At 41.8% G+C, this 17,143-nt stretch overlaps 1 protein-coding gene across 1 annotated transcript in view; it reads left to right on the top strand.

Moving 5' to 3' along the window:
• The window catches only part of LOC126204126 (odorant receptor Or2-like), a 58,994-nt gene extending 42,640 nt beyond the window's left edge, over positions 1-16,354 (top strand). The window contains exons 4-5 of the mRNA XM_049938540.1: positions 236-391; positions 16,286-16,354. Of these exons, the coding sequence (XP_049794497.1) occupies positions 236-391; positions 16,286-16,354 (225 nt within the window). The remainder of the gene's footprint in view (positions 1-235; positions 392-16,285) is intronic.
• The last annotated feature ends 789 nt before the right edge of the window (positions 16,355-17,143 follow it).

Raw genomic sequence — 17,143 nt, 5'->3', positions numbered from 1 at the left:
AATGGGAAGTCAGCTCAAAAAAAGGGAATTACTGGCAGAAATAAGACTCTAACATTATTTATCCTGTAAGATTTAAAGTTGTGTATTACTTTCGGTAATAGAAGGTAGTTAAAAACCACATCACTACTGCATTAACAGAAAGGAGTTGGGATGGAGGTTCTCCAAGGTACGCTCTTGATTTTGTACGTTGTCACTAGGGAAGCGTTTACCAACCAGTGCGTTTACGTGCCAACAGGCGGAGGCAGTATCGTCCGCGGCGTACAGCTGCTCGTGGGTGGAGGCAGATCCGAGTTTCAAACGTGACCTGAGGATCGTCATGTGTCGAGCCCAGAAGCCGCTGGTTCTCACTGCCGGACACTTGTACGCCATAAACCGGGCCGCCTTTCTCACGGTAAGTATAAGTCGGGGCAATGACTTTGCAGAATAGCGCCGCAAGAGCGTCGTTTTCGTCGGGGTCTACAATAGAGTTTCGTTTCTTGGTATGATAGCCGTTTGTTTTGAAAGCTAGTGATCCCTCGTTGGCACTAGTCAGTCAGGCACGAAGCAGCCGCCAGCCAAATCGATCCTGTGACATTTCATGAGTTCCTAACCAGGAGTGAAATACTGTATATAGTTTTATCTGTGTGCTTTGGTAGTTTAATTCTCCGCTTGTTAATCGAATTTATTAGACACACTTCTTGCGTTTTTGTCAGTGTCTGCAGTGAGTGTCAATAGCCCTTTGTTTGTCCGTGTAATGTAGTTTTCGACGATCTAAAGTACGGATAGAGCCTGTGATTTCTGAGAGTTGGTGACACTTCACTCCCAGATCAGACTGTGTTGGCTTCCGTTACACAGCCTGAGGATTCAATGGAAGGGCTTCACTGTTTTGGACCGGCTTTGGGGATCCCACTGACGTCCACTACGACCCACGAGTCTGCCGATAAGTCCGCACTGCTGGTGAGCCCAGTAGCTGCGCGTATTGACCCCTCCTTTGTGGTTGAGTGCGAGGTTGCCTCGGGACGTGGCCGGCTACAAAAGACTTCCTTGGGGACAGACAAGTAGGTTCCAGGTGCTGCTTGTGGCTGACACTGAATTCTCAGACGCAGTCGTTAGTCCTACTTCAGAGGACAGAGAATGGGATTGTTGGTATTTGGGAGTTCCAGTGTTAGGCTTGTTATGGAGCCCCTAAGGGAAATGGCTACCAAGGGGGAGGAAAGCCATATGCATACCGGTTGGAGTCATTCCAGACGTGGAACTGATCCTTCCACATGCCGTGAATAACAGAGGGTACAGCTTGTTGCAGGTGGTGGCTCCATCAGCACCAATGATGTATGTAGCTTTGGATTGGGAGAGAGCTGCTATCAGAAGCGGTAAAGGCTGCCAGTCCTATTTGCAAGGTGAAAGCAGAGCTCACCATTTGCAGCATAGTCGACAAGACCGGTATGAATCAGAGGCGCAGACAGTTCTGCGACCGAGTACGCTGCAGATTCCGCGACTTGCGCGATAGAGTGCCTGGATTTCGGGTTCTGCTAGATAAGTCAGGAGTCCATTACACACAGACGGTGGCTGCACAGGTAGCAGCGGCTGTCTTGGGTTAGAGAGTCTCGCGGAACACAAAACGGGCTTCAGTCTCAAAGGGTGCAGGTCGAACACAAAAAGAACGTTGATCCTGGAACCACTGCTACAACAATTGTAAATTGTCGTAACTGTATTGGGAAAGTTCCAGAACTCCAAGCGCTAAAAGAAAGCACTAATGCTCAAATCGTTACAGGCACTGAAAGCTGGCTGAAGCCTGAGATAACTTCAGCCAAATTTTTGCGAAGATCTAACGGTCTTCAGAAAGGCTAGGCTAATCACAGTTGGCTGTGGCTTGTTTGTTGCTATCAGAAGCAGTTTATCTAGTAGCGATATTGAAAGTGATAGTTTTTGTGAGTTAGTATGGGTAGAGGTCATTTTTGACAACCGGAATAAAACAATAATTTGATCCTTTTGCCGACCTCTAAATTCACATGATACAATTGAGTCTAATTTCAAACAGTACCAGACTCGTACAATTATAGTTGGCTGCGACTTCAATATACCCTCCGTATGTGGCGAAAATGCATGTTTAAATCCGAAGGTACGCATAAAATACTATCCGAAATTGTGCTAAACGCATTCTCTGAAATTTATTTCGTGCCATTAATTCATGAGACCACTATAATAGTAAACGGTTGTGAAGACACACTTGACTTCTTAGCAACTAATAATCCTGAGCTAATAATGAGCATCAAAACGGACACCGGGATTAGCGAAACCAGGGCTTTCGTAGCGAGACTGAATAGCGTAACTTCTAAATCCTACAAAAATAAATGCAGATAAAAATTCACATGAGTCCTTCCTGAGAGATAATCTCTGTTCATTTCAGATTAACAACATTAATGTAAACCAGATGTGGCTTAAATTCAAAGAAATGGTAACGACAGCAACTGAGAGATTTGTATCAGCTTAACAAACGACGGAGGTGATTCCCTCCGGTACGCAAAACAGATCAGAACACTGTTGCAGGAACAACGAAAAAAGCATGCCAAATTCAAACAAATGCAGAGTCGCCAACGTTGACGATCCTTTACAGAAGCTCGAAACTTCGAGCGGACTTCAATACGAAATGCTTACAATAGTTTCCACGACGGAAGCTGGCAGATAATGCAATGATACTCTAGTTGTATGTAAAAGATGCTAGCGACAAGACACAATCAATACCTTCTCGGCGATATAACAGTGGAAATACTATCGATGAAAGTGTTTCTATAGCGGAGTTACTGAACACTGCCTTCCCAAATTACTTCACCAAGAAGACGAAGTAAACAATCCAGAGTTCGAGTAAAGAACTGCTGTTAACATGGGTAACTTAGAATTAGATATCCTTTGAGTACTCAAGCAACTTAAATCACTTAATGTGAGCAAGTCTTCGGGTACAGACTGTATACCAATTAGATTCCTATCAAAGTATTCCGATGCATTCTTAGCAATTGTATACAGCTGTATGCTCGACGAAAGATTCTTACCCAAAGACTGCAAAGTTGCACGGGCCACACCAATTTTCAAGAAAGGCAGTAGGACTAATCCAGTACCAAATTAAAGGCGCATATCCGTAACGTCGATATGTAGCAGGGTTTTCGAACATACATTGTGTTCGAGCATAATGAATTACCTCGAAGAGAACGGTCTATCGGCACACAGTACGGGTCGTTCTTGTGAAAGGCAACTAGCTCTTTAATAGCACAAAGTGTTCATCTACATCTACATCTACATGATTAACTGCAATCCACACTTAAGTGCCTAGCAGAGAGTTCATCGAACCATTGGGAAAAAGGAACACCTTCATCTTTCCGTTCGAGCTCTGATTTCTCTTATTTTATTATGATGATTATTTCTCCCTACGTAGGTTGGTGCCAACAAAATATTTTCGCATTCGGAAGAGAAAGTTGATGATTGAAATTTCGTAAATAGATCTCGCCGCAAAGAAAACCGCCTTTGTTTCAGTAACTGCAACCACAACTCGCATATCGTATGAGGGACACTCTCACACCTATTGCGCGATAACACGAAAGGAGATACGCTTCTTTGCACTTTTTCGATGTCCTCCGTCAGTCCTACCTGGTAAGGATCCCACACCGCGCAGCAATATTCCAGCAGAGGACGGACAAGTGTAATGTAGGTGGGTCTGTCGCATCTTCTATGTGTTCTGCCAACAAAGCGCAGTCTTTGTTTCGCCTTCCCCAGAATATTATCTATGTGGTCTTCCCAATTTAAGTTGCTCGTAATTGTAATTCCTAGGTATTTAGTCGAATTGACAGCCCTTAGATTTGTGTGATTTATCGTATACCCAAAATTTATAGGATTTCTTTTAGTATCCATGTGGATGACCTCGTACTTTTCTTTGTTTACTGTCAATTGCCACTTTTTGCACCATACAGAAATTCACTCTAGATCATTTTGTAATTGGAATTGATCGTCTGATGATGTTGAGAGCTATCGATAAGGGACTTCAAATTGATAACGTATATCTGGATTTCCAGAAGGCTTTTCACACTGTACTTCACAAGCAGCTTGTAATCAAATTAAGTGCTTATGCAATATGGTCTCAGTGTCGTGTGGCTATTGCCTGCCGTCGGGTAGACCGTTCGCCTGGTGCAAGTCTCTCGAGTTGACGTCACTTCGTCGACTTACGTATCGATGGGGATGAAATGATGATGATTAGGACAACACAACACCCAGTCCCTGGGTGGAGAAAATCTCCGACCCAGCCAGGAATCGAACCCGGACCGTTAGGTAAGACGTTCCGTCGCGTTGACCGCTCAACTACCAAGGGCGGACATCGTCTCAGTTATGCGACTGGGTGCGTGATTTCCCGGGAGGAGGTCGTAGTTCGTAGTAACTGGCGGAAAGTCATCGGGTATAACAGAAGTGATTTCTGGCGTTCCGCGGTGTAGTGTTATAGAGGCTCTTCTGCTGCTTATCCATGTAAACTATTTAGGAGACGGTCTGAGCTGACGCGTTAGGTTGCTTGCAGATGATACTGTCATTTATCGTTTAGTGAAGTCATCGGAAGATCAAAACCAATTGCAAAATGATTTCCCAAAGATATCTCTATGGTGTGAAAATTGGAAATCGACCACAAATAATGAAAAGTGTGAGGGCATCCACATGAGTACTAAAAGGATTCCGTTAAACTTCGGTTACACGGTAAATCAATCAAATCTGAAGGCCGTGAATTCAACAAAATACCTAGGAATTTCAGTTACGATCAACTTAATTTGGAAAGAACGCATGGAAAACGTCGAGTGGAAGGCGAACCAAAAGCTGCGTTTTATTGGCAGGACGCTTAGAGCAGATGCAACAGATCTACTGAAGAGAGAGCCTATACTACGCTTGTCCAACCACATTTGGAGTACTGCTGCGCTGTGTAGGATCCTTACCAGATATGATTAACGGAGTCATCGGGAAAGTTCAAAGAAGAGCAGCAAGTTTTGCATTATCGAGACCATCAAACCAAAGGTATTTCTCGTTGTGGCAGGGTCTTCTCACGAAATTCCGATCACCATATTTCTCGTCCAAATGAGGAAATATTTTTTTGATGGCGACGTACGTAGGGAGATACGATAATAATAAAAAACGGGAAAGCAGAGCTCGCACATAAAGATATAAGTATTCGTTTTTTCCTCACACTCTTCGAGAGTGGAAAAATATAGAATTATTGTGAAGACGTTTCGTTTAACACTCTGCCAGGCACTTACATGTGTTTTGCAGGGTATGCATGTAGATGTAGATGTAGATGTAAGTATACATCTCTGATAAGCAGGCCCTGTAAACTGCGCCCAGTGAAATCTACGCTCAGGAAATATCAACGAAGCACGCAGATGAGCAGAGAGCTCTTAGATTGGTGGTCTACCTTACAATACAATGATGAAGAGGACTGGAGATGCTCGAGAAAGAATGGTAATACCAATATTTTGACAGTCATAAGTGACCATAAACTTTTCTCTTATCTTTGTGACGCCATCTTCATCTTTTTTTCCTTGTTCATATGTCCCGCATCGGCGCGGGATCGGTATGGCTATTAGCGACTGTGGCATGCTTAGCTTAAGGGGTAGCTGGATGTTCTTAATTTCGCCACCTCGTTACTCCCGGTAAAGAATATGTGTGCCCCAATTGTCTGTGTATAGGATCATTCATGTGTCTGCGCATCGTGTAACTGAGTTGTGTCTTGGGATGCAATCTGGTATTCACCTAATGCGGAGTGGAAAATCACCGAAAAACAGCATCGAGGCCGCCACACCGGCCCACGTCGTAAAACCACCGGGCAGTTTTGATCCGTGACGGTACACGTCCCCGTCCAGGAAACGGGTATCTGTGACGCAACCAAAAAATATTCACTTCCGACTGGCTCTTAGGAAATTACAGAGGAACACATCGAAACCAAACTGCAAAAACGATATTTAAAAATCACATATCTTACACTTGATAAAACTACTTCCAATTACACATAACATTGATATTTGGTTCACACCCAAGGGTCAGTATGCAAATGACCTGTCGAACTAACTAAAAGGCAGAAGTATGCATGTACATTTGTGACATAATCTCCTCATTCCACTCCAAGAACAATATCCGCATGTCCTCTATATGAGACTTGAAACACGAAAACAGATTTCTTTATATTGGTAATTATTTTTGTGAACATCATTGTGAGTAAAGACAAGTGGAAAATAAATGAGATTATAATACTGTTTATAAAAGTAAGATACTCATTAAACCCACGCAATACGCACCGTAAAATAGGTGGTATATTAACAAACAACATTTTAAGACAACGTTGTATAAAATTAATTTTGATATTAGCATAGAGCATACAGCGTAAAAGGAGGAAAAGCAGATTTTAAACATTAGAAAACCAGTATCAGTGTAATATAAGCATACGAGGCACAACTTAAAGCTGTTACTAGAGTCAAATATTCGTGATTAACCGTTCGGGTGACATAACGCAGACAGCCAACGTCACGCTGCGATTGAACCGTTGTACTTCACAGAGAGGATTACTACTGATATTATAGAGCGCGTCGTTCCAAGAAGAATCGGGCGTCGTATTACTACCTCCCTCACACACCTCGTGATATGATTACTACGAGAAAATCAGTGATATTAGATGTTATACTGAGCTTTAAAATATTTCTTTCTTTCCACGGCTGAAAGCAAGGGGAAACTACGGCCGTAATTTTTCCCGAGGGCATGCAGCTTTACTGTATGATTAAATGATGATGGCGTCCTCTTGGGTAAAATATTCCGGAGGTAAAATAGTCCCCCATTCGGATCTCCGGGCGGGGACTACTCAAGAGGATGTCGTTATCAGGAGAAAGAAAACTGGCGTTCTACGGATCGGAGCGTGGAATGTCAGGTCCCTTAATCGGGCAGGTAGGTTAGAAAATTTGAAAAGGGAAATGGATAGGTTAAAGTTAGATATAGTGGGAATTAGTGAAGTTCGGTGGCAGGAGGAACAAGACTTCTGGTCAGGTGACTACAGGGTTATAAACACAAAGTCAAATAGGGGTAATGCAGGAGTAGGTTTAATAATGAATAGGAAAATAGGAACGCGGGTAAGCTACTACAAACAGCTTAGTGAACGCATTATTGTGGCCAAGATAGATACGAAGCCCACACCTACTACAGTAGTACAAGTTTATATGCCAACTAGCTCTGCAGATGACGAAGAAATTGAAGAAATGTATGATGAAATAAAAGAAATTGTTCAGATTGTGAAGGGAGACGAAAATTTAATAGTTATGGGTGACTGGAATTCGAGTGTAGGAAAAGGGAGAGAAGGAAACGTAGTAGGTGAATATGGATTGGGGCTAAGAAATGAAAGAGGAAGCCGCCTGGTAGAATTTTGCACAGAGCACAATTTAATCATAGCTAACACTTGGTTTAAGAATCATGATAGAAGGTTGTATACATGGAAGAACCCTGGAGATACTAAAAGGTATCAGATTGATTATATAATGGTAAGACAGAGATTTAGGAACCAGGTTTTAAATTGTAAGACATTTCCAGGGGCAGATGTGGACTCTGACCACAATCTATTGGTTATGACCTGTAGATTAAAACTGAAGAAACTGCAAAAAGGTGGGAATTTAAGGAGATGGGACCTGGATAAACTGAAAGAACCAGAGGTTGTACAGAGTTTCAGGGAGAGCATAAGGGAACAATTGACAGGAATGGGGGAAAGAAATACAGTAGAAGAAGAATGGGTAGCTTTGAGGGATGAAGTAGTGAAGGCAGCAGAGGATCAAGTAGGTAAAAAGACGAGGGCTAGTAGAAATCCTTGGGTAACAGAAGAAATATTGAATTTAATTGATGAAAGGAGAAAATATAAAAATGCAGTAAATGAAGCAGGCAAAAAGGAATACAAACGTCTCAAAAATGAGATCGACAGGAAGTGCAAAATGGCTAAGCAGGGATGGCTAGAGGACAAATGTAAAGATGTAGAGGCTTATCTTACTAGGGGTAAGATAGATACTGCCTACAGGAAAATTAAAGAGACCTTTGGAGATAAGAGAACCACTTGTATGAACATCAAGAGCTCAGATGGAAACCCAGTCCTAAGCAAAGAAGGGGAAGCAGAAAGGTGGAAGGAGTATATAGAGGGTCTATACAAGGGCGATGTACTTGAGGACAATATTATGGAAATGGAAGAGGATGTAGATGAAGATGAAATGGGAGATACGATACTGCGTGAAGAGTTTGACAGAGCACTGAAAGACCTGAGTCGAAACAAGGCCCCCGGAGTAGACAACATTCCATTGGAACTACTGACGGCCTTGGGAGAGCCAGTCCTGACAAAACTCTACCATCTGGTGAGCAAGATGTATGAAACAGGCGAAATACCCTCAGACTTCAAGAAGAATATAATAATTCCAATCCCAAAGAAAGCAGGTGTTGACAGATGTGAGAATTACCGAACAATCAGTTTAATAAGCCACAGCTGCAAAATACTAACACGAATTCTTTACAGACGAATGGAAAAACTAGTAGAAGCCGACCTCGGGGAAGATCAGTTTGGATTCCGTAGAAATACTGGGACACGTGAGGCAATACTGACCTTACGACTTATCTTAGAAGAAAGATTAAGGAAAGGCAAACCTACGTTTCTAGCATTTGTAGACTTAGAGAAAGCTTTTGACAATGTTGACTGGAATACTCTCTTTCAAATTCTAAAGTTGGCAGGGGTAAAATACAGGGAGCGAAAGGCTATTTACAATTTGTACAGAAACCAGATGGCAGTCATAAGAGTCGAGGGACATGAAAGGGAAGCAGTGGTTGGGAAGGGAGTAAGACAGGGTTGTAGCCTCTCCCCGATGTTATTCAATCTGTATATTGAGCAAGCAGTAAAGGAAACAAAAGAAAAATTTGGAGTAGGTATTAAAATCCATGGAGAAGAAATAAAAACTTTGAGGTTCGCCGATGACATTGTAATTCTGTCAGAGACAGCAAAGGACTTGGAAGAGCAGTTGAATGGAATGGATGGTGTCTTGAAGGGAGGATATAAGATGAACATCAACAAAAGCAAAACGAGGATAATGGAATGTAGTCGAATTAAATCGGGTGATGTTGAGGGTATTAGATTAGGAAATGAGACACTTAAAGTAGTAAAGGAGTTTTGCTATTTGGGGAGCAAAATAACTGATGATGGTCGAAGTAGAGAGGATATAAAATGTAGACTGGCAATGGCAAGGAAAGCGTTTCTGAAGAAGAGAAATTTGTTAACATCGAGTATAGATTTAGGTGTCAGGAAGTCTTTTCTGAAAGTATTTGTATGGAGTGTGGCCATGTATGGAAGTGAAACATGGACGATAAATAGTTTGGACAAGAAGAGAATAGAAGCTTTCGAAATGTGGTGCTACAGAAGAATGCTGAAGATTAGATGGGTAGATCACATAACTAATGAGGAGGTACTGAACAGGATTGGGGAGAAGAGGAGTTTGTGGCACAACTTGACCAGAAGAAGGGATCGGTTGGTAGGACATGTTATGAGGCATCAAGGGATCACCAATTTAGTATTGGAGGGCAGCGTGGAGGGTAAAAATCGTAGGGGGAGACCAAGAGATGCATACACTAAGCAGATTCAGAAGGATGTAGGTTGCAGTAGGTACTGGGAGATGAAGAAGCTTGCACAGGATAGAGTAGCATGGAGAGCTGCATCAAACCAGTCTCAGGACTGAAGACCGCAACAACATTCCACGCTACATCCGCGATTTTAACAGTAGGTGGAGAAAGTGATTCTAATACCAGAAGTACCCTCCACTACACACCGTAAGGTGGCTCCCGTACTAGAGATGAAGATGTAGATGTAAAAGTGAATATTACGAAAGTTAGATTGGTACTAAGGCTGGTTGTTCATCGGTCATGCACTGGGATGGACGAGGACCCTCGAAGTGCGGGTAGTCCGTGACTCACACGCAGCGTTTCCGGTGGTCAAGGAATCTCGTGGCGTAGGAACATAGTGATTTAGTGAGCAGATAGTTTCCTGGAATACATGACGCAATTCTCATAGATTTTTGTATGGGCTAAATTTCACAGACGTCCAGGCCATATTGTACATCACTATCTTCTTCGTATCAATAACGACTATGTTGTTCCGCAACAGATGATGTTGTGGCTTTCTGCCAGTATGCTGAGTTACACATAATAGTGAGAAATAAACGTCCTATGGAGGGCATTTGGTTTCAATGTCTGAAAAAATTCATCACATCCTGGCGTTGGTCAGTATGTAAGTCTCCATACACATGCGATCCTCCGGATTAGATGGTGTTTAAATGGATGAATATCTTATGAGTTTAGGGGCGACTAAGCGCATCATGTATAGACCATGCTCGTCCAGTTTTTGGTGAATACTTATGACCACGTTACAAAGTGTATTTCACTGACGAAAGAGTTAGTCTCACTGTCAACATCGTGGGAACCCATCTGGCACAAACCTTTTTTAATGCCAACACTTTCAGTATTCTGCAAGCACTTCCTTCTCCTATCCCAATGTAGCGTGACAAAATCGTTCACTGTGATGCGTCTGTCAGCAGTCACCAGTTCGTTAATGCTCTGCATATTGTCCGGAGTGTGTGCAGTACGAGGCCTGCCGCTGCGAGGACAATTCTCAATATTGCCGTGCCCATTTTCATCACGTAACCTGCTTGCCCACCGACTAACTGTACTGCGATCGACAGCAGCATCTCCATTCACCTTTTTCAACCTCTTGTGGATGTTTCCCTCTGTATAGTTTTCACAGCACAGGAATTCTATGACAGCACGTTGCTTCTGACGAACGTCAAATATAGCAGCCATCTTGAAGACGTGCTGTGACGGCGACACTCACGGGAACAGGTTGAATTAAGTTTGAAAACAAGCGGAAGGATGTATCAACACACTCTAAAACTTTCACACATGCAGAATGAAAACTGTATTTTTACAAAAATAGCGTGCATTTCTTTTGGCGTGACACTCGTATTTTCCACATTCACCACGAAACTGCCACACAAAGTTCTAGGCCTGTTCTGCCTGTTGCCACTTCCCATCTCTTTTTACCCTTCTGCCTCCTTAACCTGTCAAGATATCCCTTGGACTTGTCTAACTCAGCATGAAGGTCAGTAATTTTCCCCTCCTGTTCTACGAAATCACTGACGAGTCTTATTTACTTCCCCTAATTCCACTCCACCCACATGGAAAAACTTCAGCACCTGCCATGCCAAAGCCATGACCTAACAATTCCATGGCAAGTCAAGCACTTTTCGCTCATGATAAATGTAACGGTTTATTAAGAATAAGTCAGTTAAATTACAGATAAACACGAAAATATGATTCTAAAAATTTGACCTATACGCAACTGTATGTAAACAAACACAACAGTGCAAAGTTCCTGAAACAACTACATAAACTCTACACTACTTTCTGGAAATGTGAGTTAAATAATGAAGAGGTACGCTGCAGTTAAATTGCTGGAGAGAGCAAAGAACAATTAAATGAAATTCTGTAGATTTGCTGTGGTAAAACGTAAACAGAAAATACGACTATAACCCGACTGTACGATCTTTTCTGGTGATACGTTTACTTAGACTTCATCAGTAAACCGAGTGAGACTACCGTCCGCAAGCACAATCAGAGAAACACAATGCTACAGTGACATTTTACAGGCAATAACGCAGCTATAATCGCAAAATATCTCATCTTTGGCGTTCTATACTAGAAGCACGGCCATTCAGCGGTAATATGAAGTAAAAGAATAGTGGCACGTTGGAAAGGTGGCTAGCATCATTGCAATTTCCATGATGTCGATCAAATTTCAGCCGTTTACGTCATTGCTTCTTTCCTCTTCATGATTACAGGGACCATGACGGTGCCTTGAACATTCTTACGAAATACGGATATATTGTAGCAGACTGTTAGTATTCTTGCCTTATGGTTCAACGTGGCGCTTGGTAGTTCCATTGCAGAATGATCTTTACACAACAACATAATGGATGCTCATTTGAGACATAAATGATACATGAACCTTTGTTGTGCTGTTATACTGTTTCACAGTCGTGCCATTAGAAAACTTACAAAGCCCTTGCATATTTCATGTCTCTTATTACTTCAGTCTAGCCAACGGATAGTGAAAGGATGGAGAAATGCCGTATAAGTTGGTATTTTATGTGAACATCCATTTATTTGCTGTTATTAAATAGATTTTTCCCAAATTTGATATAGTTAAAAAGTCGTTATTTGACCATCTAAGTATGGAATCCTATCGGAGCAAATTTCCATAGGCTGTCCGCTCTCAATTATTGTTAACAAGTCCCTTGCAGAGATTTCTCATGTTGAAAACCATCTACTGTCAATTTCACTCTAACCTGAAGAATAACTAATGTGACTCCGTATTAATACTATAAATTTTGCCATTTCTTCACAAGATTTGGACCTACAAGTAAATAGCAATGAGAGCTCACTTTTATTGGGGAGATACTAATAAAATGCTGCATATGAAGGGGATTCTAACATCCCTTAAAGTACTGTGACATTTTAAAGTATTCTGGTGTAGTCTACAAGTGTAGATTCCTCATCTCTTACACAAAAAACACGCGCTATGTGGACGTAAAGCGCACCTTGTATTGGCTGACAGCTGAGAATCGAAACCAAGAACCACGAAGTAAATAAACGATGATGTCTTTAGAATCACGGCACGTGTCTCAAAGCACTCAGCAGATGAAACCTACCTTATACGCACATCAAAAAAAGTGTTGCATCGCCTCAGTTCCTAGACCTCATGAAGATAGACATTGACTGTACACTTGCATCACATACACAGTCCCTTTGACTGTTCATAGATGTCACTAAACTAGCCCAAAGATGTAAACAATCATGCATGCGCGTATTAGGCAGAGGGGGTCCGACAGCCGATCAGTTCCAGTCATTCCACCAGGAAGGTGATACACGGCTCGTGTTGTTTGTAGTTCAACCACGCCTAGACGGTCAATACCGCGGTTCGATTGCGTGCGCATTGTTACTTTGTGACACGAAGGGCTCTCACCAAAGGAAGTGCCCAGGCGTCTCGAAGTGAACCAAAGCGATATTGTTCGGACATGGAGGCGATACAGAGAGACAGGACATGCCTCGCCCACACCGCCCAAGGGCTACTACTGCGGTGGATGACCGCTAACTGCGGATTATTGCTCGGAAGAACCCTGTCACCAACGCCAGGTTGTTGAGTAATGCTTTTCGTGCAGCCACAAGTCGTCGAGTTACGACTCAAACTGTGCGCAATAGGCTGCAAGAAGCGCAAATTCACCCCTGACGTCCATGGCGAGGTCCATCTTAGCAACCTCGACAGCATGCAGCGCGGTACAGATGGGACAACAACATGCCGAATGGACCACTGAGGATTGGTATCACGTTCTCTTCACCGATGAGTGCCGCATATGCCTTCAACCATACCATCGTCGGAGACGTGTTTGAAGGCAACCCAGTCAGACTGAACGCCTTAGACACACTGTCCAGCAAGTGCAGCAAGGTAGAGGTTCTCTGCTGTTTTGGGGTGGCATTATGTGGGGCCGACGTACGCCGCTGGTGCTCATGGAAGGAGCCGTAACGGCTGAATGCCATCCTCCGCTCCATAGTGCAATCATATCGGCAGCATATTGGCGAGGCATTAGTCTTCATGGACAAGAATTCGCGCCCTCATCGTGCACATCTTGTGAATGACGTCCTTCAGGATTACGTTATCACTCGACTAGAGTGGCCAGCATGTTCTCCCATTATCGAACATGCCTGGGATAGATTGGAAAGGGTTGTTTATGGACGACGTGACCCACCAACCACTCTGAGGGACCTACGCCAAATTGACTTTGAGGAGTGGAACAATCTGGACCAACAGTGCCTTGATGAACTTGTGGACAGTATGCCACGGTGAACACAGGCATGAATGAATGCAAGAGGACGTGCGACTGGGTATTGGAGTTACTGGTGTGTACAGCAATAAGAACTACCACCTCTGAAGGTCTCGCTGTATGGTGGTACAACATGCAATGTTTGATTTTGATGTGGAAAAAAAAAAAAAAAAAAAAAAAAAAAAAAAAAAAAAAAAAAAGAGGTTGAAATTATGTTTATGTTGGTCTCTATTCCAGTTTCCTGTGCAGGTTCCAGGACTCTCGGAACCGAGGCGATACAAAACTTTTTTTTATGTGCGTCTTTGCTGAAAATCGTATTCGAATCAGAAAGATGTTCTATCTGCTGGCAGCAGCGTTTCATTATATTATTTCTGCGGAAAGCAGGTAGCTTTTCAGTGAGTGAGATATTATCCACAAACAGTGACAATGGATGAATAAGCACGTGTGAGTTGAGCATGAATGTCGTAAGATTCAGAAATGTTTGCGAAAAGAAAACTAATGACGTGGGGATTTGATGCTAAGGCACGTTACGATTCAAGAAATAAGCATGATAGTTCACTATAGAAGTTGCATATATCTTTCGCCAGACTATGTACACCTCCACATATTTTCGGAAATATCGAAATGGAATCGTGTGTATTGCGTTGATAAATCCATGAATTATTATTAAAAAATTAGAAACGTTACTTGGGAGACCATCTACACCCACAGATGGCCTAATAAAATACCAAAAATCGACCTTGCACATTAGACAAAGTGTCTATAGCATAGCAGAAATCTAATCCCGTGTAGGAGGAGAAAACACCTGCAGAGCTGAAATCATGTAAAAAAGAATTACACCACTGGCACACTTGTAAGCAATGTCTCAGTAATACATAAAACTCTGACTTTAACGCATGGGGCAAGTTCGTTACTATATTCACTGACCATACGAAGAAGCAGCGTACAGCGTTAGTTTGAAGTAAGGCTATGAAACGCATGCTTCCCTATCGGCATAGGCCAGGCGAACTCAAATTTTAACCGTCCCGCGCCTCATTGGTTTTCGGAGTCCTGCCTTCAGCGACTAACAGATTCAGTCTCCGTAGCTCCAGCAATGGCGGATTCGCAGTAGATGTACAGGAGTGTACGAGAAATTCTACCGTGTTCGATAGCCAACTCAAAGGAATTCTGTTGTGCCGTTCTTAAAATCATACCTTTCAGCGTCGAGTCTGGTTGCATCTCTGGGAGTAGTACGATTGTACAGTGGGGTGCTTAATGAGTTTCGTCTCGTTACGCTTTCTGATTGTTTCGGCCCAAGGAGATTTATGTCTTGTTATCTTCTGACAGTGTAAGGGAAGTAGTAATTCATTAGTGAACGAAGGAAGCTCGAAATGCAAAAAGAACGTGAGCCAGACAATGCTGTTTTCTTACACCGTTTCTGCCTGTCGGATTAGTCCATATTTTCTTCTAACTATTGATTTTAATGCTATACTCCCCCAGTTTCGCAATTTTTTTAGTTGTTCACACATACTAAACTACATCATTGAGGTTGCCTGTGAGTATTTCTTCATGATTCTACTCCTGTTTTTGCAGATTTGCTTGAGCGTTTTATTATTTACGTTTTCGACATTTATCTGTTTTCAGCAAATATCTTTTAATATGTGGCTTTGGATTACTGCTCTCCCTTCAATCAGGTAAATATAAGAGTACAATAATTAAAAATTTCTTATATTCTTACTTCTTTTTGTTGAATCTAAATAAAGTTGCACATGGTCAAGAATTCAATATAGCTCACTCTGGGCCCGTAACTAGAATATATATAAATAACATTTACTAGTCCACTACCAATTCTGTTTGTGAGCTAGAGATAACTCGAGAAACCACTTAATGCTACTGGTTGCTTATTTGATATTAAATGTTCAGAGTTTCGCATTCATCTTCCTACAGCGTAACAGTGGTTACTGGCATACTGTTTAATAATGGAAAGAATATATTGATACAGCTTTTACTAATAAATATTTATAGCTTTCTCAAATTTGAAAGCAGTTATGATATCTATGTGATTCTTTGGCTACAGTATAATTCTGGCATGTCACTTGTTTAATGTGCTCGTCATGAATTTTCTATTAATATTCCGCCGCTATTATCGCAAAGTGATATCTTAAAATAGTTTTTTTCCGAAAAATATCGAAACTGTGTGTGTTGAGAATTTCCTATTGTAACAAAATTCTGTATGAACAAAGAATTCAGATAAAGTTTTGTAGATATCACAAAACTGATTAGTAACTTTCAATAACTGAAATACCATTTAGTAAGAAAACAATGTATATATATTGTCTATACAGTTTTCTCATATTTTGCTATTTTCATTGCAGTTGGTGAATGCATCTTATTCATACTACGCAATGTTGGGTCAGATGAACAGGCGTTCAGCGCAAGTTTAGCTGTGAAACCGGTACGTCAGTGGATGCCGACTTGGACAGCAACGCAATGTTTTACTTGGACGACACACCAAGCAGTTTAAGTGAATGGTTGTAGGAAGATTAATCTGAATACCGGATGCTGCACACTGTGTTCAGTTACCCCGACTGATACAATGTGTACATTGGAGCTTCAACCTAAGCCAATAATTTACCCACGACAATTTTGCAAAACTATGGCACAGAAGAAAGGTGCGTGAAATAACAGATTCTACAAATTTTGAATGACCCTTGCCATTTGAATGCAAATATTAAGGAAAGAGTTACTTGTAGGATTGGTACGTAAGGAAGGAATAACTTCAGAGGGTGACACAAATGATGACAAGCTTCCTTTTCTGTCCTCGAAATTTTTCGCACCATTATTCTCGTATGAATCTCCCTGTATGACACGTAACATTTAAATAACAACACGGTAGCTCAGATATTAACGTCACCTTCACCATGAGCAGAAAATCGATTACCAGAGCACAATAGGCGTCCTTTTATCGTTTTAGTCATGTCTTTATGTAACGGGTTGTACCTACTGTCAAACGTGTGAGCATTTCTTGAATCTTAATTTGTCCTGGAAACAAAGAGAATTTTGTAGACGTTCACGTCTTTAATAGTTTCTACTTGATTTCATTTTTGTTCTTTATTAACGTGCTTCCGGAATTTTGTTATGGATGTTTGTTATCATATATTAAGCAAGCATAAAGCAAAGAAATAATATCCAACTCAGTTTTACTAGTATTATGAATTGCATAACTTCCAAAA

The sequence above is a fragment of the Schistocerca nitens genome, chromosome 9, assembly GCF_023898315.1.
Source record: "Schistocerca nitens isolate TAMUIC-IGC-003100 chromosome 9, iqSchNite1.1, whole genome shotgun sequence".
Classification (NCBI taxonomy): domain Eukaryota; kingdom Metazoa; phylum Arthropoda; class Insecta; order Orthoptera; family Acrididae; genus Schistocerca; species Schistocerca nitens.
Note: the sequence above shows the minus strand (reverse complement) of the source record. Positions and strands in the feature narration are given on the sequence as shown.